The following is a 22477-nucleotide window of genomic DNA, read 5'->3' as shown; positions in this document are numbered from 1 at the left end:
TAAGAAGGGTGGGCTTCAGCTCCCGAAATTCTGGGAGCTGAAGTCCACACATCCTCAAGTTGCCAAGTTTGAAAAACACTGACTTATTTCATTACTTCTGCAGCTGCCCTGGAAACTTCGCACTGCAGGCTCTGGAGATGCACTGGGAGTGGGGGGAGGATTGCAACCCAATCACCCCCTAAGAAAACAGAAGGACTTCCCCGGCAAGGTGCCTCACAGGCTGCCCCTCTCTCTGGGATGTCCGCAGGCTGTGGTCAAAAAAGTCAAGATGGCCACCACAACACCGCAATTGAAGCTTTGCCTGGTTTTTAGGTGCCTGTGATGTCTGCACATGTAACCCACATAAAGAAGCAAGGAGAGCTTTGATCACACCATCGTGGCTGCCATCCTGAACTTTTTTGACCACATCCTATATATATATATATGATGTATATTAGTTTGTATTAGTTCTTACTACTGTGGTTAAAAGAGAGTTAACAACAGTAGTAAGAACTAATACAAACGAAAGTAGAATGAGAAAGAAGAATGAGAAAGGGAGAAAGAAAAAGCTAAAACTGCAAAAAAGAAAAAGTAGGAAAAAAGATATAAAGAAGATATAAAGAAGTGGCTTCCAATCTTCTTTACCGCAGTTATCAATGCATTTATCTTTTATCCCCTCTCTCTATGGTTACAACATGACTCTCTTCTTTCTGTAATCCATCCTGTCTAATTATCAAAACCATAAATCACGAGTTCATTTTTTTCTTTTTTATGCAAAAAGCCCCAAAGGGGTTTCCAGTCACCAATAAAGGTGGATAATGTTTTTTCTTTCATCCAACAAGCCAGTTGAGCCACTTCCCTGCTTTGGCCACGTCCTGAGGACCCCTCGCCCCCTCCTCCCACCGCAGTTTGGGGAGCCAGCCTCATTTGGTCTCTCAGCTGGATGGAGCAAAAGAAAGTCTGGACGAAATAAAGCGTTGGGGTAACATCTCCAGAACCAGGGACATGGGGGGGGGGGGGGAAATGGGGAGAAATATCCAAGGCATGGGATCAGCCTTCTTGACCCCCTCTGCTGAGTGACCCACAGGGCCAGCTTCCACATTAGGCAGAAAGGCATTTGTACCTTCCGCCGTCCGATGGCCTGCATAAAAAGTGGGGATTTACAAACTGGTAGTGCAGGGGAAACACTCTGCACATGCTCAGAGGGTACACTGCACACAGGAACGGCAGGAAGAGGGGCCCGAGAGCCCGGCTCCCTGGAAAAATTTCTCTGGCAGGCTCCGACCTGAAGCCTCAGTGAGCTTGGGCCATCATTTGGAAAATACTTTCTGTTTGCGTAGATGATTCATAGGATTATCTGACAAGTTCCAGGGCTGCGCACAGGCACGAAAGGCTGCGGCGGGGGCCTCGAGGTGGAAAGTCCCCCCCCCAGAAGAGAGGCCTTTTCCCTCCCGGTGGGCTGTGCCTCGCAAGCCTGGCTGGGGATGATGGGAGTTGCAAGGTGGGGAAAAGTGGCTAGACTGGTGGTCTTCCACTGAGGGTGCCCAGAAGCAAAGCCTTGGTCACCCCTAATGTTGTCCCTGGGCTACATTACAGGGTTGTGGTGGGGGGGGGGGAGAAAAGTTTCTGAGCAACCGCAAGGGCCGGCGAGAAAGATCGAAGCCGAAGATTCACAGCTGCAGGCAGGAAGAACCCAGCACAGAGCAATGCAGCTATTCAGAGGACCCGCTCCTCCTCCTCTGCGCGCACACGCACACACACACACACAAGCATGCACGCACGCACGCACACCCCCGGCACGCACCACCCTTCATAGCTGAGCACTGAGGTCAAGCGAGAGAAAGCTGAGCTGCCTCCCGGCTCCCCGGGGAGATAAGCTGAGCAGCGGCAGCAGGCGAGGCGGCCCTCCTGGGCGGGGAAACCCGCCTCCTCCAACCTGGCGCCCGGCAGATTTGCGGGACTACAACTCCCAGCCTTCCCAGATGGCATGCGCTGCACGGACTTTTGGCCACGCCAGCCGAGATGCTCGACGTTGCCCACACGGGCCGATGTGTCCGTTTTGATGCATGACTCCTAGTTACTTTCTCTCGGTGGGGTCTTTTGAGGAGGGGAGGGAGCATTGCCCTGGCCATCAAATCAATCAATTAACTGGTCAATAAATGTGGAAGCTCCTGGGTAGGGAAGATTGCTGGAAATGCCTCCTGCTTTGATCCTGGTGGAATTAATAAATAGTAATGTAAAAGAAAACTGCCAGGGAAAGGGCGAAACAGGGAAATGTTTCCCCAAGTATCTGAACTTGGTCACCCAGGGTTCATGGCAGAAGATGACAAGGCAGAGGAAAGGTGACAGCTCTGCTCTGGAGGGTCTTCAGACAAATGAATTAGATCCGAACTTGAAATATGGAAGGAAAGAGAAGACAAGGATGACCAGGAGCAAGGTGGGTAGACTCAGTTACAAGGGTGATGGGGGCACCGCTGGAAGACCTGAGGGACCAGGTTGGGAACAGATTCTCCTGGACAAAATCTATCTATGTCAGTGGTCCTAAACCTTGCCAACTCTTGAGATGTGTGGACTTCAACTTCCAGAATTCTTGGAGTTGAAGTCCACACATCTTAAAGTCATCAAAGCTGAGAAACACTGATCTATGTGGTCACTAAGAGTTGACATCAACTTGATGGCACATAATCAATCAACATGAAGACCCAGCTCTCTGGGGAAGGGTCTGATACTGGGAAAGGTGGAAGGAAAGAGAAGAGGTTGACCAGCAGCCAGGGGGATGGACTCAGTTACAGGGGTGATGGGGGCACCCTTGGAAGACCTGAAGGACGAGGTTAGGGACAGATCCTCCTGGGGACAGTCTATTCATGTGGCCTCTAAGAATCACCACCAACGTGGTGAACATAATCAATCAATATGAATATCAGCTCTCTGGAGAAGGCTCTAATGGTGGCAAAGGTGGAAGGAAAGAGAAGAAGAGGATGACCAGCAGCCAAGTGGAGGGACTCAGTTACAGCAGTCACGGGGAAGACCTGAAGGACCAGGCTAGGGACAGATCCTTCTGGAGAAAATCTATCTATGTGGTTGCTGACACCAACTTGATGGCACATAATTAAAAAGAAAAAAGAAATAAGGAGGAATTTCCTGATCTGAGAGCTATGAAGCTGTGGAACAGCCTTCCTTCGTCCTGGAGTTGTGGGGCTCCATCACGGGAGGTTTCCAAGCAGAGGTCGGAGGGCCATTTGCTTGGGTTGGGTTGGCTAGGGTTGGACTAGAAGGCCTTTAAGGATCCCTTCCAAACCCTACCTGTGATTCTAATCCAGCTCTTTTCTGCTTGCGCACCAAGTCACACTTCTCAGACCCTTTGGTGACCCAGCTTGGAAAACTGAGCCCAGTTCCCATCTGAGGAGAACAAGCAGAAATAGCCCCAACCCCAGATCAGCCCTGCTCAAGATATTTTGTCTCCTAATATAGAAGAGCTTCTTCTTTTCCTCTCCTTTCAAATTTCTCAAACGGCTTGCCCTCCAGATTACACAACAGCTGTTTGCACAACAGCCTGAACCAGATCAAGCATTTGGACAGCATGTTAATCTTCTCTAGTTTTAACCCTGGTTAATTTTGGGGGGACTTAGCGTGGGGTGGAAACCCAGCCCTTGGGGTCACTTTAAGATGCAGGGTAGGAAATGGGTGACTTCAGTGCCCCCGTCAAGCATATGGTCCAAACCTGGAAACTCCACTCACCCACAATATCCCGGTTGACAAGCGTCCGGCTTTTGGCCTAAAATCCAGAGGATGCAACAACCAGCTGAGACTGAATTAATTTCAAAGCCTGTGTGAACATCTGTTTTTTTTATTACTTAGGCCTGTTCTTTTGTAAGCCTGGTTCTCAAATTGGCTGCCCTAAAACCATCCAACCCTAAACACCATAACATGGAAAATTGAAGCTGAGATGCTGGCTAGAAGAAAGCCATGGGGTGTCCCTGCCAAACTGATACACCGATGCCTATTCCAAACGGCAGGGGGGCTTTTCCGTTCCCTATTGAGTAACAGCACGCAAAATGCTTCCCCTCCCTGCAGGCAGAAAAGTAGTCCCTCAGGGAGAAGCCGAGCTGTCAACTTGCCCTCAACCTTAAATATACTGTACTTTTATCTCAAGCAACTAGGTTTAGGTCATAGGGGTCTTCATGTCACTCGGTTTGCAAGGGCAGGGGAAAACGCCTTGCCACCATGACAGACTCAGAGACAACCCTTCTCTTCCTGGCCTTCCTCACATTCCCCTTCCAAAGAGTCAGAAGAATCCCATGCCAAGGGCCCTTGCCCACCTCCCAGCCACGCCCGCCCCATCACCAAATGGACCAGCACCACCTTTGGTCCCAAACTCAGTCCTGCCTCTGTGGGGGCTGGAAGACCTGGCAACTCTCAGGCTGGGTTCCCACGACACCCCAGACTAGGATTCAGGGTGTTGTGGGAACCCAGCTGGATGGGTAGAATCGCTGGGCTTCTACTTACCATCCAGGATGATGGGTTTACACAAGGCAAAAGATCAAGAATGACCTTCAGCCATTCACGTTGTCTGTCTTAGTCCAGGAATGTTGGTTTCCCCATCTCGGGCTCCTGCCCCCCACCGGGCCTTCTCTTGCCCTCCCGCCCAGCTGTTGCCCGGTCTGAGCATCTGCCTCTCCTGGGCTACTCAGGAGCAGAGCAGAGCATCTCTCAAGGAAAAGCAAACTTTGCAATCCTGGGTGGGATCCCCCGAGGTCTTCTAGTCCACCCAGCCCTAAAGCAGGATACTTCACCTGTCTCCCTTCTGCCCTCTCACACTCTCTCTCTGTCTCTCTCACACACACTCACACACGCACACTCGGCTTCTGCGCACATTATCCAGGTTCTGACTGGAGGGAGGGTTCCTACAGGCACATTTCTTCATGAGGACGGGTCGCGGGGAGCTCTTTGAGACTCGCAAGCTGCTGTGGACCAGTTTCCATGGCTAGGGATGTGGGGGAAATGGAAAAACTGGCAGGAAGAAACTTTTTCTTCTCTTCCCCACCCACACACATCAGCACAAATTCCCCAGCCAGCATGCTTCAACATCCGTGGACTTCAACTCCCAGAATTCCCCAGCCATCATGCTTTAAGAACTGTGGACTTTACACCCCAAATCCTTTTCAGAGAAGCCGCGATTCCGAACATTTTAAATCCAGGGGAAATTACCCAAACAGCCTAACTATGTGGCCTCCTCCCAAAGCTTTTTTATTGCCCCCCACGCCCCCCAGTTTCACATCCCTGTGCAGGACTCATGTTGGTTTGGAAGCTGAGGATGTGCAGGTGAGCTCCCTTGGGCTTCCAGAAAGTTTCTGTGGGTTCTCCTCTGCGTGTATTGCAAAGGCTCGTACAGTTTTCTAGACCCGGGTCACAGGCCGGGTGCAGAATTAGCAGGCACCCCCAAAAGAGCAAATCTAGGGCAGTGTTTCTCAAGCTTGGCAACTTCAAATGTGTGGACTTCAACTCCCAGAATTCCCCAGCCAGCTTTGCTGGCTGGGGAATTCTGGGAGTTGAAGTCCACACATCTGAAGTTGCCAAGCTTGAGAAACACTGATCTAGGAAGCTTCAGCAGGGTGGACAGGCCTGAAGACGCTGCTCACTTTCCATTTTTGTATCCCCGAAACGAACAGGCAAATGATTGTCTCCCTGGACCAGCAGGCGGGACAGTTAATCCCCAGCACGACAATGTCCCTGCTATAATTACCAGGGGTGAAGCATGGCTGGGTCTGCAGTGCCCCCCCCCCGTCTGTTAAAAGGCATTTAAACAAAATACAGGTCCCTGCCATGCCAAAACGACCCCCCCACCTCCGATCCGTTTCCCCCAGGGGTTCAGAAAGCAGGGGAGACGTCCGTGCTGCCTCCTTGCATTAGGCGCGGCGGCGCATGGCCCCGAGGGGCTAACGCCCGCCCTGTCAAATACGCCTCGCCTTGTCGTTCAAGTGTGTTGTTGAACCCCAAGCCAGGTACAAACGTTCAAGTGCTGCTTTCAGTAAGAAAAAAATGACCGTGGCGGCAGAATCAAGCAGGAACTAAATCAGCATTTGAGCCCATGCAAGCTCGGAGGGCAAATCGACCCGCACGGGGAAGGGGAGGCTGAGCAAAACCTGCAGGGTGGGGATCCATTCCTGCATCTCGGTCCATGCACAGGCAAGAGAAAACTGTTCGGAAGATTCCTCTCTTTCCCACGCCGGTCAGATTTGCTTCCAGGGACCCCAGTCGTCCCCCCACCGCCCCCAGCAGAACTCTTAGCGTTTCTCCTGCAACATCTAATCCTTTCGCTCCTGGGTCCCAAAATAGCCACCCTGCCTTCCTTCTAAGGCTATTAGGGGGCTGTTTCCTGTTTGTCCTATGCTTGGAACCCCCACAAGGACATTTTTGTCAGCCAACTGCTGTGATTTCCCCCCCCCCGGCTGGTGCCTGGATTTTAACGGGAGCTCATTTTCTCCCACCTTCCTTCAGCTGATTTTGCCCAGATGCCCTCTCGTTCCGCAGCCCCTGAGATGCAGGAGTTTGGTTGGACTTCTGCTGGACTCTTGGAGGTTCGGCCAGCAAACGGGTAGGGAACCAGCCAAACTGGGCTGAACGCTAATGCCAGCCTTCGCAGCAAAGGCACAGCCCGTTGCCACCGAATTTCAAGCTTATAAGAAGCAGGGCACCATTCTCCATCACGTGGGGCAAAGTTTCTCTATGCTTCCTAATCTTAGTGCAAAATATTAACCCAGTGTTTCTCAACCTTGGCCCCTTTAAGCGGTGTGGACTTCAACTCCCAGAATTCCCCAGCCAGCCTTGCTGGCTGGGGAATTCTGGGAGTTGAAGTCCACACCGCTTAAAGGGGCCAAGGTTGAGAAACACTGCATTAACCAATTAACTGCCACGCTGCTCAGGTTTCAGCCCAAACTTTACCAAAATCATTGCAACTCAGTCTTACAATCCGACTCGCATGCCATTTTGCACCATGTGGGTGGCTATATAAATGTGACACATAAATGTATAAATAAATAAATGAATAAACAGGCACCCCCGTTTTTCTCTTTTTGGCAGGAAGGGGTTTGCGGGAAGGAGATGCTTTTACGCAGGGAGAGCGCAGCTCCGATGCTGGCCGTGCGCAACGTACAGAGAGTGCAGAAAAGATACGGCATTTATCCATCTTACTTCCTACACAGACCCAATCCACGGGCCACGAGGATAAAGAGGGGGACGTGAAAGGTGGAACCCCTTAAAGGGCCACCCTCTGACCACCGCTTCGAAACCTCCCGTTATTTTAATTTGTTTCTGCTTTGCTACCCTAATCCCCCCATTGCCCTTGCAGGCGGACAGCATCAGGCAGCCAGAGAGGAAATGAGGCCAGCAAAACACCGGGAGAAACAAGGTGGAGCCGGTGTTGGAAGTGGAAGCTAAACATACCACAGTGATAAACTTACATAGAATGGGGGGGGGAGGCTGGGAGGGAGGGGGCAGCGTAACTACGCAGGAGAGACGGCTGCCCTGGAGACCTAGGCGAAAGAGCCGCCCTGCTTGTCCTACTGTGTTTCTCTAGAAGTTATTCACCTCTATTGGTTACTCAAGGAACCCTAAATGATCCCCTTTTTAAAAATCAAATCATTTGCAAAAGCGATCCTTAGTCCGAGGCTTACTCAGGGCAGAGGGCTAGGCAGGCAAACACTCGCTTGGTCTGTCTTTTCAGCCTGGCACCACCAGGCACGCTCAGCTTGCAAGAAATGTCCTTGGGGACAGGGAAGATCAGCGCCATGGCAGATCCCTTTCCAAAACTCGAGTCCCAGGCTCACAGAAAATGGAGCACAGGTGGGACGTTGCAAAATTAGTGTAAACTGGTGTTTCTCAACGTCAGCAACTTTAAGATGGGTGGACTTCAACTCCCAGAATTCCCCAGCCAGCACACTTTAAGATCTGTGGACTTCAACACCCAGAATTCCCCAGCCAGCACGCTTTAAGATCTGTGGACTTCAACACCCAGAATTCCCCAGCCAACATGCTTTAAGATCAGTGGACTTCAACACCCAGCAAGGCTGGCTGGGGAATTCTGGGAGTTGAAGTCCACCCATCCTAAAGCTGTTGAGTTGAGAAGCACTGGTGTAAACAGCCACAAGAGAGAGGTCTCAGAACAATAAATTCATGCCTTTATTGTGGGGTGAAGAAGCCATGCGCTCAACGTAGGGTGGCTTCACCAGCACGTTTCCCCTGAAAGCTTGGTCGGCACGCTTACCGTGCTAAGACTCACTTTGCACCCTTCTCACTGTGCAGCAGCAGCTTTCACCCCCCGGGCCCCGAGCACTTTGGCTGCTCAACCTGCACGCCTCCCGAGGCACCTCAGGAGTCATGGCAGACCCAGGGGAGACGTCCGGGAAACGTCGACCCTTGTAGGAGTTTCTGCAAATGCAGCAATTCAGGGAGAGCCCCCTTCGCCATGGAGCGGGGTGGCCCTTTTCCACATCAATGCCCCTGCCCGGAAGTGTGCTAAGCATCTGCCCCCGGCACCTTCCTCGGCAGGCCCTCCGTAACGCTTTCGGCCCGCGCAGTCCGCCTCTGTCCTAGACCCAAATCTCCCCTCCTCCTACATCCCCATCATTACCCCACCTGAAGAGGGGCTGCCTAAAGCAGAAAAAATGTCAAGTCTCCTTCAAGTCACGCCCCACTCCTTCCTGGCCCCACCCAGGTCATTTTCTCGCCCGTAATTCAGAAAGGGTTTGTGGGGTATTTTTTTCAGTTTCCCAGTTTAGCCTCTGGGGCACCTGAAGTCGAGCCAGTTGGCCTTCAAAACATGAAGCCGCGTAGTCTCAGATTTCCAGCGCCTAAGGAACGGTTGCCCCAAGTCCCGCACGGTTTGATCCAGCCCCACTCAGAAAGGGTCAAAGCAGATGGCATTTTCATTCCCCCTCGAAAATCCCGGGTTAAACCGGGGGGGGGGGGCTGATGCTGCAGGAATGCCCCCCTCCTTCCCACTGAACAATCCACACCTGTCCAAGCTATGGTTCCATCAAGACAAGGGTGGGTGGAGCGTCTCAACAGCTGAGGGCAAATTTGGGCCGGGGAGAAATTTCTTGCATTCCAGGCCTCTGGCTCAGGGTACGTCCTCTCTGTTTTGGGTCTGCCTCATAGACGCTGGGGCACTCTGCCCCTCGTGCTAGCTACGTACCTAAAGAATCATTTCAAACCCAGGACAAAGTGGGTTCGTCAGCTGCAAGCAGGGGAGGAGGGTGCAGAGGCTCCCATGGGAACCCCTTGCCTCCCAGGTCCAGCTATGGGTCCCCAGGACCTCCCACAGAACGAACGGGGAGGATTTCCCAAGGGGGCCTGTCAAAGTTAACTTCTTCATCCATAAGAGGTAGCCAACCCTAGAACGATGCAAGGAAGGTTCTGTGACACTCTTTCCCCCTCTGAGCCCCTCCAAACGCGTTGGGGGGCTTCGGATGGCAACATTCCCAGGAGCTCCAGCCAGCAAGGGACTTCTGGTTCAGCGTCCCTGCGGCTGCCCACCCAAAGTATCCGGAGGGCACCAGATTAAGGCAGATGGACCTAGGTCCTCCTTTCTCCAACTTGAGATGGGCTGGGATTGCCATTTGCAAAAGTCCCGATTCCTGGGTGCCACTTCCAGCCCACCTGGAGAGCCCCAGAAGCTGGGGACGCTGCAGAGAGGTTTGGTGTGATGGTGTCATCACCCAGAGGATGTCCTCTGCTCCCCCTTTCCCATCACGCGTGAAAGCCTTTGACTCGTTCCTACAAGGACGTGGACTGCTTGCTTCTGCAGGGCCGCCAGGCAAAAGCTTGTAGCAGAAGCAGAAGCCGGGGGAGAAGCTTCCTGCAGGACGCCAGGCCACCCGTCCAGGGGGCTGGGTGAGGAATACATGACCAAAAATAGACAACCAGCACACAAACGTCTTTGATGGGGAGCGGCGGAATCCGCGGCGTCTCCGGGAGAAGAGCCCGTCTCTCTCGGAGCCTGGAAGGAGGTCGGTCGTCCCACAAGGGTCCAAACCGATCTGGTTTGGGGACAAGCTTCAAGGAAATGGGGCATCAGGGTGATCTTCAGCTTCTCTTTTCCACAGCTCAGATACCAGAGAAGAACCCAGCTCGCTCCAGAAACGTCACGCTATCTGATGTGTGGCCAACCTCTAGCATTCCCAGCCACTGGGTATACTGGCTTTTGACAGCTGAGGAAGCAAACCCAGCCAGGGGTGCCCATGGGGGGGCATGTGCCCCTTGAAAAGGGGCGGGGCTTTGGTCCCACGGCTGGGGCCGCCACCTTGACTTTTTGCCCCCCTCCCAGCAGACATCCCTGAGCCCAGCCCACGAGCAGGGGGCTAACCTGGCCTCAAAATCCCACTGGCTGCAGGTCCCTTCCTGCCCATCCTTCACTGCAAGGCTGTCCCAGAATGAGCTGCAGCAGGGGAGGAGGCTGGCTTTCGATCCCAAATTCAAGGAGCAGCCCCCCCACACACTTAGGGCTGACCGGGAGCACAATCCAGCAGGACCCCCGAGGCCCCTGAGCCCAGACCCCCACTCAGGCAGGAACTGAGATCAAAGGGCTCCCCTCTTGCTCTGTTCGGCACTGAATGCCGCAGGACCTGCCCGACCTTTCCGATCTCCCCAGCAATCTCCGCCCCCCCCACCACCCCGCTGCCCGGCTCAAATTAGCTCCAGATTTTCCGCCTTGGTGACTCCAGCTGCCAGACTGCCAAACAACTGCATGGGGAAATCATCCTTTCCCCGCCCATCACAGTGGCCCTCCTTCTGCGTGAGCTCACCCCTTTTATTGGGGAGATCATTCAGACTTGGGTTCCATTACTGTATTCTCCCACCACCACCACCACCACACATGTCCATTTCACAAGCACCCCCGTTTGTTGGCACTGGACCTTCCCATAGTCCAGTCCAGTGTTTCTCAACCTCAGCAACTTTGAGCTGGATGGACCTCAACTTCCAGAATTCCCCCAGGCGATATGCTGGCTGGGGAATTCTGGGAGTTGAACTCTACAGAACTTAAATCGCTGAGGTTGAGAAACACTGGTGTAAAGCATGGAAAAGTCCCTTTCTCCTTTCCTTGGAAAGTCCCTTTCTCTGTTCTTTGGGTGGGGGGGGTGTTCTACACCAACACTGGCTCGCCCTGCAGCCACAGCTCTCTTGGATATGAGTTTACCAAAGGCTGGGCAGAAGGGAATTGGGCCCTGCAGTCTGCAGGGAGGGGCCCCGAAAAGTCAAGAGGGGGCCACAACCATGTGATCAACCCCCCCCCTTTATTATGCAGGGCTTCAATCACATGGCTGTGGCCGCCCTCTTGACTTTCGGATCCCCTCCCTGCAGACACTCCTGGGGAGCAAGACCCAGCAACTGCTTGCTCTGCAGAAGGGAAGGCGCTGAGGTCCGCAGACGGCCGGGAGAGACCTCAGTGGAGGACCAAGGCGCAGATTTCATCCAGAAACTCCTGGAGGGGAAGGCCAGCAGGTCCTGGGGATCAGCCACGATCCAGACCGAGGCTGCTCTTCCCCCATCATAACAGAGCCTCCAGAAGCTGAAAGAAACTAGCCAGGTGGGGAGAACCCTCCTGGTCACGCAGAACGACTCTGTTCAACTGCTCTGATTCTGCCAACACAGGCTGGCAGCTGCCGCACCCGTTTTGGGCATGAATTTTCCAGCCCTCCCCGGAACGCCACTTGGAGACCCTGCTTGAAACGGGCTCCCACTGTGCACAAAGCCTGTGTCCCCCCTGCAAGCTCCTTGAATTTCAAGCAGCCCCCGACCCAATGTTTTCTTCTGCCCTCAAGTAGGAAGGCAGCTATGCCCTTGTACCCCGCCTGCATCTTCTCTACCCATCCCGTGGCCTACCTTACAGGGATGCTAACGAAGGTGGCAGCAATAATGGCCTTAGACACAGTTTGTTGGATAAACCAGATTCAGCCAGGACACAGAGCAGATAAAATGATAAACCACAGCAGCCAGGTTTATATGGCAGGCTAAGCCAAACCCCCAAACATTATAGCTCAGTGAGATGAATAAATCTGCAAATGCATGCAAAAAATTGCAATCCTTGCAACATTCAAATGCACACACACAGCATAGGATAAAATACACGTGTGAACTAGGTCTGGCTGTTTTTTAAAAATGGAGCCACAGGGTTAGGTTTGCATGTTTTAAAAGTAGGGAAAACAAGGAGGTGGGAGGGTGGAATTAAACAGAAGAGCATCAAGGGAAGAAAACTTAGCATCATGTTTCTGGACTCCTCCAGCTGCCTTTTAAGCTTGGGTCGCCTTCATCAGATCCTGGGACTGTCAGGGTTTCAGAAATAACAAAGTTAGAAACACTGAAGCTGGCAGGTTTTGCTCTGACATGAACCGACAGGAGGTTCTCAAAAGTATCCAGCAAAGTTGAACTTCTACAGCAACCTTGGAAAAGTCCAGAGGTCCTTGAAAAATATTTCTAAAAAGGTTTGCCAGCTCTCAGTTGCATGTAACTTCATTTTGGTACAGTACAAGGTCACTTGCCCCTGGAGAAAACAGGGTGGATGTATTGGAGAACGTCTGTTTCATTACCGGCCTACAGCTTGAACAGGAACAGCTTAGTGCTGGTAGTTTAAGCCAAATCTTTTCCAGGGCAGAAGCATCAGCTCTGGACTGCACAGAGCCCAAATCCCTGTTGCTTTCTCACCAAGCACAGCCAACTAAGCCCCATTCCCACAACCTGCTTGACCTGTTGAATTAACCTATGTTCTGAATACACCCAACACCGCGAACCCCAAACTAGCCAATGGCCGGGTTGGCATGACATGCTGGCATGTAAAAGAAAAACTGAGATTAAAACTCACCAAGCTTAGCGTGTTGTGCAAACGCAGCTGCTGGTGCTTTTATGCACAACCTTAAGCGTCCTTTCACACCGAAGGCGCTTAACGCCTGTAATCTAACAGCAGCAGGCAGCTGTTCATCCTGCTTCCCTGTAACCTTCTCCCCTCTTGCTAACAAAAGGGCAGAAGCGATGGATGAACGATGGATTTTCAATGGGTGAAAATGAATGCACAGAAAAAGTCTCCTATGGAACCTGCACATAAAAAGGGGTGGGTCACCATCTTGACTTTTTTGACACACCCCCATGGAGGCCTCTGCTCTGGAGCAGAACCTGCTGCTGTGAAGTCAATCCCTGAAGGCCGATCAGCCCAGGAAATGGCCATGTCATGCCCTCCTCCAGGGACCCACCCCAAAGGCTGAGGCTGACCGGCCCGAGCAGGTATTTAACTCCAGATCCAGGACGAGACCCAGGGCCCGCTCTGGGCTGAAGCTGGAGCAGCTGCCCAAGGAAACCTCCCAGATCTGGGGGCAGAACGGGCCAGCCGTCTAAGCATGATCAATTAGCCTATTCTTGATAGCGCTGCACCACGGAGGGGGCACCAGGTTTAGAGCAGGCAAAGAAGCACGCCCTTGCCCCAGGAGGAGGAAGACCCAGATCTGTGTGGCCATCGGGCATTTGCCAATCTCACCTTCACAAAAGCCTCCTCCCCCCCCCAGGGAAGCTGCAAGCAGAGGAAAGGAACAGCCCACCCGCCCATTCCCAGTTTTGCTCTTTTGAGGAAACAACTCACCACGTGAGAATGGGCTACTCAGTGCACATCCCCAACATCAAGCCCTCTCTGCAATCCCAGGGGCTTGTTCTTCAAGTTGCTAGCCCTCAGGATTGCAAGAGAGAAAATTTAAACGCGCAGGCGGTGCCGGGGTGGTGGTGGTAAGACGCTCGGGCTGAGCCAAGTGATCAGTGGGTAGGACTGCCCCCCACCCTCCCCCCACACCAGGAGCACAAGGCAAGCTGAGTGAAGAGCCACGGGGCTGCTGTGAAGGCAACCACCCTTATCCCTGGAATGATTTACTTGGGCTGCTGAATTTGGCCACTTTTGACACAGAATAATAGACCCTGTTCATTTGCCTTTTGACTGGTGCACTGCTTCCTTCAGCGTCCAGAGTGTGGTCAAGCAAGTCAAGATGTTAGAGTGATGGTGCGATCAAAGTTCTGCGTGTTTTTTGCACGTAAAATCCGGGTGGAACTTCAATGGCACCATCACGGCTGCGCACCTGATTTTTAGCCACTCCCTGCAGACCCCCGCCTCCTTCTTATATATCTTGGGCTCCACTGCCCTCCCTCTTGAGCCCCCCTGTTCTTGTCTTTGCCTTTGTGGGGAGGGGTCAAACATCAGCACCTTTTTATTCCAGAACTTTGCACAGAAGGAGAGTCCTTGTGGAAAACTCAAAAACCCTTTGGGCTACCTGAAGGAGAGATCCGTGGCTTTCCCAGGAGAACAGGGCTGCAGAGGTTCAACAGGTAAAGCTCAAGAAAAGGGAGCTGGGTAAGAATTCTCCCTCCGCATTTTGAAACGACAGACGCTGGGGAATTTTCACAACTGCTCATTCGTGGGACAGGGGAAAGTATCAAGAAACACCCTGCAGAGAGAGGCATTACGTTCCCATTTGCCTGCTGCCTAGCACGGGCAGGGAAAGGACGGGATCAAGAGTTTCATAGGCAGCAGATCGTTAGGACAAGGTCAGTGCATCTCCCATCTCTGGAGGCCACACTTAAAATCTATGCATTCCACCGAGACACATTTTCTGCAGGGGTCCTGCATTCAGCCCACGGAAAACAGAATCTGTGGCACCCTCTGAATACTTGGGGCGTGAAGTGCTTTCTCTACAGCAGGGTTTCTCAACCTCATCAACTTTAAGACGTGTGGACTTCAACTCCCAGAATTCCCCAGCCAACTCCAAATTCTGGGAGTTGAAGTCCACACATCTTAAAGTTGATGAGGTTGAGAAACCCTGCTCTTCGGACTTCTCCAGTCAACTCCCCGCATCCTCGCTCACCCGCCGTTTGCAGAGGATGAATGAAGGTGGCTTAGCAAGAGTCAGAAAAACCCTTGCCTGACCTTTACCTTTAAGGAAGCACAAGTCTGTTTGAGTGTCCGTGGGTGTGTTCCACACTTAGTTCCTGGTAGCGCTGCAACAGCCCGAGGCTTTGGCCTGGACTCCCTTCCTTCCCACTTTTTGGCCACCCTTGACAAAAATCCATTTGCCCAGACAGAATGAGTAACGATAACCAACCCCCTCGATAACCAAAGTGTTTTGAAGGAACCCTGCATCCACCGATGGCCCACTTCCAAACAGATGGCCCGGGCCTGGGCCCAATCCCTGAACTTTCCAGAAAGAAAATCATCCGCGATCCCAAACCACCTTCATCCCAATCCTACTGTTGCAAAACAACAAGGAAGACGCTTCAGCTGAGCACAGCTGGAAGAAAGAGCAGGAAATAGGAATATTCCTGTCTCTTTGCTCAGTACCGAACTACTCGGGGCCTTTGGGAGAAGCTGCAAGTTTGCTCACTCCACGATAGAAGACTGAGATTCCTTTCCTAAAGGGCAAAGACCACTTTAACTGTTTTTCATGTCTCTCCGACCTGAAGGGCCCACAATTTAGTTCTGCTGTGAAAGAGAAAGTCGTCGCCTTCCTCTTTCCAGCAGCCCTTTAGGGGTCTGGGTGCAAATCCAGAGGAACCCTGGACTGATTTTGGAGCGCTTTTCCCTCTTGCAATTGGGCTGTTTGAAATCTCATCTGGTCCTGGATCAGAGCAAGCCTGGATAACAAATCTACAAAGCGGGTCAGTCTGAGTTAGTCGCATTACAGATGGGGGGCAGCCAGAACCGGGGACGTGCATAGAGTAGGGTCAAAAAATTCAAGATGGCGGCCAGGATGGTACAATCCAAGCTCCGCCCATTTTTATGTGTGACGCACCTTTGATCGCACTGCTGCGGCTCCATCTTGACTTTCTTGACCCTACCCTGTGGACACCCCTGCCGGAACAACAGTATTTTAGCCAAGCTAAGGCTGCAAAGGAGAGTTCCGAGTTCCCCTTCAAAGCCGCACTGCTATGCTCCCAGCCGCTTCTCCAATGAGGCCATCAGCGGCCTACCTCGCAAGGCTGTTGTGAACAAACAAAGCCAGCAGCTATCAACTGTGCTAGCCGCTACTCTATGGAGTAAACCATGCAGCTGCCCTCTGCATAATGCAGCGTGTTTCCAGGTGTCCGCCTGAAGAGACAGGATTTCCCATAAGGCTCACTTCAAGTTGGCCCAAGAACACTGACTTCGGGTCCCCAGCTGACAGCACCAATCAAGGGCAGCAGTTGTCTGAAAACCGGCCGCGGGGTTAATACATTTCAGCCATGACTAAGAAGCATTCTGTGTAACCTGGGAAGCTGGCACACGGTCAGAGGTTGCCCAACAGCAGCTGCCGCGAGGGCTTCGGCTGCCAACGGACAGCTGGAACCCCGAAGAGAATCCGAGCATTTGGTCTAGTGCCCTTTTGGCGGGGGGGGGGAGGGGGCACCTGCACGCCAACCGCTCATTCTGGTTTCGCACAGTAAGCCCATCCTTTGTGCCAAAGACAGTTACAATCACACACGCGAGTGCCCCCCACCCCCGCGGCCCACTCTCGGGACAGGCCACGTTCACACGACCGTTTTAACCTGCTGACTGAGAATTCTGGGTTTAGAGGGTACACAGAACCGCTCCAACTGACGTCCGGGGTCTGGGGTGGGTACCCGCGACGCACACCCAACCGCCCCAACCAACTTAACGCCCCCTGAGCTGGGCACAGCGTGCCTTTCCCTGACTTGTGGCGCCCCGCCCACCCCCGGCCACTGGCACGAGAGCGCGGGGTTCGCGCGGCCAGCCACGCCCTTCCCTCGGTGACTCCCCGCCGTCCTGTGCCCGGCGCCTCCTCGCCCACCCCGGAGCCGGAGCCCGCGTGAGCCCGGCGGCGCTGCCCGGAGCGGGGGCGGCGAGGCCCCGCACTCACCGATGGAGACCAGCTTGATGTGCTCGCGGTCCAGGAACTCCAGCGCCACCGAGACGTTCTCCAGCTTCATCTGCCTGAAGTTCGGCCGCGCGTGGTACTTGCGGTACATCTTCTTCTGGCTGAGCACCTCCAGCAGGCCGATCAGCTTCAGGCCGTCGCTCAGGTCCTTCTGCAGGTCGCCGATGCGCTTGTGGACGCACTTCAGGTGCTCGTTGCACCAGCGGGTGAAGGTGTTCTGCTGGATCTTCTTCCAGGGCGCGTCCTCGGCCAGGTCCTTCTCGGTGGCCGGCATCTCCTCCTGCTCCTCGCCCTGCTGGTAGTAGGTCTGCGGGGGCTGCTCGAAGTAGCTGTTGCTGTTCATGGCGGGCGCGGGCGGCGGCGGGCGGCCGGGCGAACGCGGTCCGGGCGGCGGCGGGGCGCCGAGGGGGCAGCCGCGGGGCTGGGGAGGGGCCGCCTCGGCCGGGCGGTCGCGGCGGAGAGTCGGAGCGGGTCCTGCTGCTGCTGCTGCTGCTGCTGCTGCTGCTGCTGCTGCGCCTCCCGCTCGGCCTCGCTCGCGCTCCCCTTCTCAGGCTCGGCCGGCGCTTTTCGTCCGCGAATCTCCCAGCGGCTTCCCCGAAGCCCGGGGCGGCCGAGACGCGCGCGGCAGCGGCAGCGGCGGCGGCGGCGAAGGGGCTGCGCGAAGGCGCAGGAAAGCCACCACCCGCGGGGGCCGGGCCGGGCCGGGCTGGGCTGGGCTGCGGCGGGGCCTCTTTGTCTCGGGGCTCCTGGGGGGCGGCGGTCCCCTCCGGTCGTTCAGCTGCGCTTTTCCTTCGTGCCCGGCGAGAGCAGCCCGGCGAGCGACTCCAGGCGAGCGGCGGGAGGGAGTGCCCGGACTTCCCTGGGTCATTCAAAAGTGGAAGGTCCGGAGCGAAGGAGGGGTTTTTAAAAGGCTCCCCCACCCCTCGCCCCCCACCTCCTCCCCCCGCCCACGTCAGGAGGAAGGACTGCTAAGAATGCCTGCGCGCCGAGGGACCCATAGACAAGTAAGGGATGAGGGCAACTTTCTTTTAAATGCGCCCCCCCCGCCAGATAATTCAGGAGCCTTGGATTGGGCACTATGGATAGCGGGCGGCAGGGATTGGCTCCGCCAGCAGCAAACCCCCCCGGCCCCCCCGGCTGCCCACCCCCTCCCCTTCCGCAGGCCGGAACGCGAGGGGTATCTCAGCTGCTATTTTTAATTTCCCGATCCACAAAAGGAGGGTTGGAAATTCTTAGATTGTCTTTTCTTGGTGTGAAGATGAAAACGCCGCCGCGAGGGCTCTTCCGCGCGGCTCGGCGCGTCCCGGGCAGTTGCTCCTCAAGGCGGGGTGAGGGTGGGCGGTGCAAAAAAGGGTGGGGGGACCCACTGTGGCTTTCAAAACCGGGGTGCCGTTCGCTGCCAGGGGAGCCGAAGAGGGCATCTCGAACCGGCACTGGAAAAACGGTTGGGGTTGCTCCTTGGCGAGTCATTTCTGAGTTTCAAATCTTGAACCAGATAGTCGGAGAATGATCGGAGAGTTTTCCAAACATGTCAGCACACGGTTGGGGGGAAGCAGCCCTCCAAACTCTGCAAAGGAAGGTGCGGGGGCTGGGTGTCGGAAACCCAAAGCAGAGCAGTTGGCCAGAAGTTCCTATCGATTTCCATTAGTATTATTATTTTTGTTGGTGGCACAGTCAGCCAGATGTTTAGACTGGATTTGGCACTGTTAGCCACCTAGCGAGTCTATTATTATTATTATTATTATTATTATTATTATTATTATTATTATTATTATTATTCCAAGCTTCCAGTTGTCCTGAAACCCAACTGCAGACTCATGGGGGAGACCAAACAGTTTTCTTTTTTCTATTTAAAGCAGCCTTGAACGCTGAGCAGGTCCATCAGCTCAGTTCCACCCCAGGAGGATTTCCTAGGCCATGTCCTTGAGAACTTTTTCACGGGAGATGGCAAGGCTGGCAAGGCTTCGCCTCCTGGAGTGTAAATCTGGTGTCCTGCATAAACTAACTCAGTTATCTTTGCCCACGGGCTTAACATGGATACTGAATTACCCCATTTTCTGAGCTTGTGCACCAGAGGAGAGCCCTGTTTTGCAACGGCTGCAGTCTGCTGAATGGGTGGGGGGAGGAAAGATCAGCCAGGGTGCATCCTTGTGGGGTGCTGCAGGGTTTGGCCCCCTCCCCGCTGCTCTTCGACATCCATGTGGAACTTCTGGGAGAGGCCATCAGTCAGTTTAGGATCAGACATCAGTAAATCATGTTTAAATCCTGCAAGACAGATTCACTCTTTGTCCAGCCTGGTTCTTGGCCAGCTCTGGGGTGGGCTGGGGTGGCCCCTGCCCAATGGAATAGTCGTCCTCCTGAGATCAGTTTGGCAGCTGCCTGGGGCTTTTCCAAAAGCTGGTAGAGATGGAAGGGTTCTGAAGAGGTCTCAGGGAAGCTGGTGCTCTGGGGTCGGTGGGTCTTTCTTCCTAGGAATGTTATGGTTTGCAGTGAGATTACAACTAACCCAACTTTGGACATAATGCAACTAAAGCTTCGGGGTTTGCAGTTGGTCTGGTTAAGCATGTTGTGTGAACGTAGCTAGAATGTCTCCCCATTTTTCAGGCAGGACCCTGAGAGTGTAAGAGAGCAAGTGGGTGGCACCCTTCCTCCCCCTTACCTCGGCAGGATTCAAACTCAAGTCTTCCAGAATGAATCTGGACTCACCAATTCTAAGCCTTTCATATAAAGTTTGTTTTAGGTGACAGCATGTTTGGGCAAAATTCAGAACATTTATTCATCACCCAGGAAGTTCATCAAAGGGGCAATATAGGATCAACAGGTAGAATTCAATCCCATAAGACATGAGGGTGGCCGCTGACTCAGATGAAATTCCATGAAGGACCCACCTACTGAAAGCTGTGTGACACCTCCAAGTCAGGGGCAGCCTGACTCCACCAATAAGTTGTGAGGCACAACAGTGAGAAGGGTCTTCTACTTTTGAGCCCCCCAGAGGCATCAGTTTGGGCTTGTGGGAAACCAAATGCTGGACTAAGATGGGCCTTGGCCTGATCCAAATCATCTTATGATTTGTGGAATTCATGCCCACCAGACATGGTGATGGCCACTAACCTGGATGGCTTTCAGAGGGGACTGGAGAAATCATGGCAGACAGGTCTATCAAGGGCTATCAGTCCTGAAGATTCCACATTACCTCTGGGTCAGAGTCAGCCTGCCTCCAAATATCATTTACAGGGGGACAATGGTGGGAGATGGGAACATCTCTAGACTGCTTTTGAGCATCTCACAGTGATGGCCATGGTGAGAAACAAAATCCTAGACTAAGATGGGTCTTGGCCTGATTCAGAAGGAGTCTTCTTATGTTCTTAGGAAGTCTGGAGAGTGGTATCACTCACAACAGGCAGACCCACACACAGACCCACACGCACACACATGAAATTACTGAGCCTGGATTCCTTCTTCCATTCTTGTAGAAGGCAGATTCCTCATCCCTTCCCCATTTCCTTTCATCTACTCTTTCAGCTCCTCTATCATGTCCACAGGAGCACAAACCACATCAAGAAGGTTCCGGTAAAACAGACAGCCACCCAGCTCTGGAGCTCCCCTTGCAGCCCCCCACACCTGTGGGTCAAGAAGGCTTTCCCCAAATTGTTGCCTTCCCAACATGTTGGAAATGACGGGTTTGTGGTGACCAGTCAGAGCCTTCTCCATCTGACACCTCCCAAATGCACGGGGGTTGCAGCTTCCGCAACTCATTGCACCAGGTTGGGAATAACCTGACTAAGTGATGGTGAACCTCCCAATCTTCTGTCCCTCAAGGATCTGAACTTTCAATACCACTAAGGCGGGGGAAGCTGTTCCTGTCTCCAGCAGCTGGATTTATCACATGTAACTCGGAGATGGAAGGAAAACGGTGAGCTAAGAAGGCAGAGTCTCTGGGCAACATGGTCATTTTCTGAGACTTTTCTCAAAGTCAGTGTTTCTCAACCTTGGCCACCTGAAGAAGTGTGGACTTCAACTCCCAGAATTCCCCAGCCAGCATGGCTGGCTGGGGAATTCTGGGAGTTGAAATCCACACATCTTAGAGTGGCCAAGGTTGAGAAACACTGCTCTAGGTGTTCCTACCAGGTGTCTCTAAGGAACAAGCACTCTTCCAACTGCAAAGCCCTCCCCTTGCTGTTATTTGTGTATTTACTCGAATTCCATTGCCAGACCAGAACAATCCTTTCTCTCCTACTCTTGACCCATTTGCAGCTCACTTCATTTTCACCCCCCTTGAAAGGGACAGCGGCTTTCATCTGCCATATCTTTCCGGTGCCGTGTGTTCATTGCACGCTGTGGCTGTATTAAAACCGTAGTTTTAATACAGCTGTGTCCTCTGCTCGGAGAACGTTGGCTGTGGGGCAGATTTTTATTCATTTAGGTTATTACAAAAAGCGTCCCCGCCCCTATCCAGAGAGGCCGTGGGTGGCTTTGGAGGTAGAATAAATGAGATAAGTCAGAAATCGGCGTTCTTTCCTGGGTCACTCTGACATCACTGCCCTTTGAAAGTGGTGGCGGCTGGGGTTAAAAGTCCTGGAAGCGACTGGAGCCTTCCTCTTCCTCCGTGTCACCTCGCAGGGCTCAAAAAAGGTGCTTTCTCAGGGAGGGGGGTGTCTAAAGCTAAAGAGGGAGGGAGGGAGGGAGGGAGGCAAACGGCCAGAGCAGCCATTCATTTTTTGGGAATGATGTTTTGGCCACCCAGAATAGCTCATGAGCTGAGCGGACGCCGTGATAGAGCCTCTGACGTCCAGCTGTAAGAGGTGATGGGCTGGGGGCTGGGGGAGGCAGCTCCAGCCGGGACGAACCATGGAAACAGCCCCACTGGGCAAAGGCAGAGCAGGGGGGCGGGTTAATAAAGGGATTGTTTTCCCCTCCCGGGAAGCTTAGCAGGAGGCTCCCGGGAAGAGGGAACCTCTCACTCCGAGACCAGCCAGGACCCTCCCGCTTTCAAAATTGCAGGAACCCAGCCGGGGGCGCAGCCCGTACCCTCAAGCCATGGCCACTCATTCAAACGTGCTTCATCTGGCCACCCAATGACATAGTTATCAGGATGTACCCAAAATGTGGTCCCTCTAGCACAAGGTTTCTCAACCTTGGCCACTTTCAGAAGGGTGGACGTCCACTCCCGGAATCCCCCAGACAGCCTGCTTTAAGATGAGTGAATGCTGGCTGGGGCATGCTGGGAGCGGACGTCCACCCATCTGAAAGTGGTTGAGGTTGAGAAACACTACTCTAGCAAGTCAACGCATAAGCTGGGCTCAAGCAACATACTAACACACACACACACACACACACACACACACTTTAACCTCTGTTAAGGAGAACCAAGCTTCACAAATTGTGTGGATGGAAGAGCTGGGTCTCCGGCTGGCCTGCACTTAAAGGGTGGGGCGGATGGGGTGAGAAGACAGCCCTTGACTCTGAGGCTTGCTGGGAAGGGAAGGGAAGGGAAGGGAAGGGACTGCTTTCTGCATATGCTCAGGGGCCCTACCTGCCTGGTTATCTCTGACAGGAGGGATTCCTGGGTGGTTCTGGGTCATTTCCCCTTCCTCTCTATA

At 53.5% G+C, this 22477-nt stretch overlaps 1 protein-coding gene across 2 annotated transcripts in view; it reads right to left on the bottom strand.

Annotated features, from left to right (window-relative positions):
- The window catches only part of FLNC (filamin C), a 77654-nt gene extending 59903 nt beyond the window's left edge, over window positions 1–17751 (bottom strand). For both annotated transcript variants that reach the window (XM_088141473.1, XM_088141472.1), the window contains exon 1: window positions 16860–17751. In XM_088141473.1, coding sequence (XP_087997599.1) covers window positions 16860–17220 — 361 coding nt within the window. In that variant the 5' untranslated portion in view covers window positions 17221–17751. The remainder of the gene's footprint in view (window positions 1–16859) is intronic.
- Between the last annotated feature and the right edge of the window lie 4726 nt (window positions 17752–22477).

The sequence above is a fragment of the Python bivittatus genome, unplaced genomic scaffold (assembly GCF_059951505.1).
Source record: "Python bivittatus isolate LINGU-HERP-01145 unplaced genomic scaffold, Pbiv_v1 ctg000330_np1212, whole genome shotgun sequence".
NCBI classification, from domain to species: Eukaryota; Metazoa; Chordata; class Lepidosauria; order Squamata; family Pythonidae; genus Python; species Python bivittatus.
The sequence above is the reverse complement of the archived record's forward strand: the minus strand, read 5'-3'. Positions and strand labels throughout refer to the sequence as shown.